The sequence below is a fragment of the Photinus pyralis genome, unplaced genomic scaffold, assembly GCF_008802855.1.
Source record: "Photinus pyralis isolate 1611_PpyrPB1 unplaced genomic scaffold, Ppyr1.3 Ppyr1.4_unclustered_Scaffold541, whole genome shotgun sequence".
Classification (NCBI taxonomy): Eukaryota; Metazoa; Arthropoda; class Insecta; order Coleoptera; family Lampyridae; genus Photinus; species Photinus pyralis.
This window is the reverse complement of record NW_022171772.1, coordinates 1-2,831: the sequence shown is the minus strand read 5'-3', so window position 1 is coordinate 2,831 and position 2,831 is coordinate 1. Positions and strand designations below refer to the sequence as shown.

General features: G+C 35.5%; 1 protein-coding gene across 1 annotated transcript; it reads left to right on the top strand.

Annotated features, from left to right (window-relative positions):
• Positions 1 to 1,982: 1,982 nt before the first annotated feature.
• Positions 1,983 to 2,741, top strand: LOC116182467 (protein phosphatase 1G-like). The gene is made up of 3 exons (XM_031503003.1): positions 1,983 to 2,095; positions 2,146 to 2,226; positions 2,281 to 2,741. The coding sequence occupies exons 1-3, from the start codon at positions 2,065 to 2,067 to the stop codon at positions 2,667 to 2,669; spliced, it is 501 nt and encodes a 166-aa protein (XP_031358863.1). The 5' UTR covers positions 1,983 to 2,064; the 3' UTR covers positions 2,670 to 2,741.
• The last annotated feature ends 90 nt before the right edge of the window (positions 2,742 to 2,831 follow it).

The window sequence follows — 2,831 nt, the reverse complement described above, 5'->3', positions numbered from 1 at the left end:
TTTCCGGGTCGATCTGAGACAATTTTTTTTTCGGGGCTCAAAAAAGGCAGTGTATAACCTTCCTTTTACCAAAAATCAACTACACCAAAATTTCTCGGGAAAATACTTTTTCTTATTAATTTGGGTGCCTAGAATCCAAATCAATTCGTACTTTTTCGATCAGACTTCTCAATCAAAAGTTATAGACTAGAAACCAATTTCGAAAAAAAATTAAAGGAAGTAGTACTTATTGAATAGCTAGCCCAATTCTCTGGAAAACTGTTTCTGAAATTATGGATCTACAGGCCCGTTCCTATAAGAAAATTTTTTTTACCGGCGTCGACTCTGAGAACACATTTTTTATCGGGGCTCAAAAAAAGGCAGTGTATAACCTTCCTTTTTTACCAAAAATCGACTGCACCAAAATTTCTCGGAAAAATACTTTTTCTTATTAATTTTGGTGCGTAGAATCCAAAACAATTCGTACTTTTTCGATCAGACTTCTCAATCAAAAGTTATAGACTAGAAACCAATTTCGAAAGAAAATTCAAAGGGCCTGTAACTTTTGAACTAGTAGCCCAATCTTGGAACTGTTTGAAATTATGGATTCTACAGGCCACATTCTATAAGAAAATTTTTTTTTCCGGTCGATCTGAGACAATTTTTTTCTTGGGCCAAAAAAAAAGGCAGTGTATAACCTTCCTTTTTTACCAAAAATCGACTACACCAAAATTTCTCGGCAAAACACTTTTTCTTATTAATTTTGGTGCGTAGAATCCAAAACAATTCGTACTTTTTCGATCAGACTTCTCAATCAAAAGTTATAGACTAGAAACCAATTCGAAAGAAAATTCAAAGGGCTGTAACTTTTGAACTAGTAGCCCAATCTTGGAACTGTTTGAAATTATGGATTCTACAGGCCACATTCTAAAGAAAAATTTTTTCCTGGTCGATCTGTGACAATTTTCTTTGAGGGCCTCAAAAAAAGGCAGTGTTTACCTTCCTTTTTTACCAAAAATCGACTACACCAAAATTTCTCGGGAAAACACTTTTTCTTATTAATTTTGGGGCGTAGAATCCAAAACAATTCGTACTTTTTCTATTAGACTTCTCAATCAAAAGTTATAGACTAGAAACCAATTTCGATAGAAAATTCAAAAGGCTGTAACTTTTGATCTAGCAGCCCAATCTTGGAACTGTTTGAAATTGTGGATTCCACAGGCCACATTCTATAAGAAAATGTTTTTTCCCGGTCGATCTGAGACAATTTTTTTTTCGGGGCTCAAAAAAAGGCAGTGTATAACCTTCCTTTTTACCAAAAATCGACTACACCAAAATTTCTCGGGAAAACACTTTTTCTTATTAATTTTGGGGCGTAGAATCCAAAACAATTCGTACTTTTTCGATTAGGCTTCTCAATCAAAAGTTATGGACTAGAAACCAATTTCGATAGAAAATTCAAAAGGCTGTAACTTTTGATCTAGCAGCCCAATCTTGGAACTGTTTGAAATTGTGGATTCCACAGGCCACATTCTATAAGAAAATGTTTTTTCCCCGGTCGATCTGAGACAATTTTTTTTTGAGGCTCAAAAAAGGCATAGTATAACCTCCTTTTTTACCAAAAATCGACTACACCAAAATTTCTCGGGAAAACACTTTTTCTTATTAATTTTGGGGCGTAGAATCCAAAACAATTCGTACTTTTTCGATTAGACTTCTCAATCAAAAGTTATAGCCTAGAAACCAATTTCGAAAGAAATGATCTAGCAGCCCAATCTTGGAACTGTTTGAAATTATGGATTCTACAGGCCACATTCTATAAGAAAATGTTTTTTCCTGGTCGATCTGAGACAATTTTTTTTCGGGCCAAAAAAATAAGGCTAAAATCCTCTTATAATTTCTAATCCTGTTAGACAATGTGTATTGTAAAATCAGTGGTTCAGGATTGTAGGTTTTTTATAAATTGCCTATATGAATGCAACCATTGCTTCGCGCCATCTTTATTTTTATATTTTAAATTAGAAAATCGCGGGAGTTATTCTTTTTTTTTTAAGGTTATAATTTCATCTACCACTGAAAATTAAAATGGTTCGAACACTCGATAGAGCCGTAAAAAGTAAGTAAGTAACAGCAAATTACACTAAATATTACATTTTCATATTTTAGCTGGTGGAAAAAATGCGAAAGCTGCACCTTCAACATCAAGTACAAGAAGTAGATCTCCATCAAATGGGCCGAGTGACAGAGGTAATACCACCATCATTGTCGTAACTTGTTATCGCAATTAGAAATTACTTACAGCTTACAGTTCATACAATTCGGTTTGCCCTCGTGAAACTCCCGCCTGGCAGAAGCCGATAACTTCGTTTTTCCAAAATTCCGAGAAGGCACCAACACTTGCCGACTTGAGATCTAAGCGCCCATCACCCGCTAAGGACATTGCAACCGACACACAGATGGAGGCAGAAGAGGCTCAACCAAGCGTCGCGGGAAGCAGTAAGATGCCGGCAGCTAATGTGGAAGAAATTCGTATTACGGAGAATCGAAATGATTGTGAAATGGAGGAGAGCGTTATTTCTGTGGTCGCGAAAATTAGGCCGCGAGAGGATGATGATAATGAGGAACCGAAAAAGAAGAGGAAATTAAATGTTGATATGTATTCAAAACTGGAACTGTTAGAATCGAATTAAGTATTGTTTATTTTTTAACTCTCAAGTATTATGTAAAATATTTAAATTATCTCATTAAATAAATTAATTTAATTCTTGTTTTGACAAACCTCCTTGGCTGGAAGGTTTGAAAGTCTCTCTAGGAAGTAGCCCTTTGCAAGGATTCTGGATTGGGGGGGGGGG

Excerpts from the sequence above, each read along its gene's own strand:
- LOC116182467 (XM_031503003.1), top strand. The coding sequence starts at position 2,065 with ATGGTTCGAACACTCGATAGAGCCGTAAAAA. Across the intron at positions 2,096-2,145 it reads ACTCGATAGAGCCGTAAAAA|CTGGTGGAAAAAATGCGAAA; the intron begins GTAAGTAAGTAA and ends TTCATATTTTAG. Across the intron at positions 2,227-2,280 it reads AAATGGGCCGAGTGACAGAG|CTTACAGTTCATACAATTCG; the intron begins GTAATACCACCA and ends AATTACTTACAG.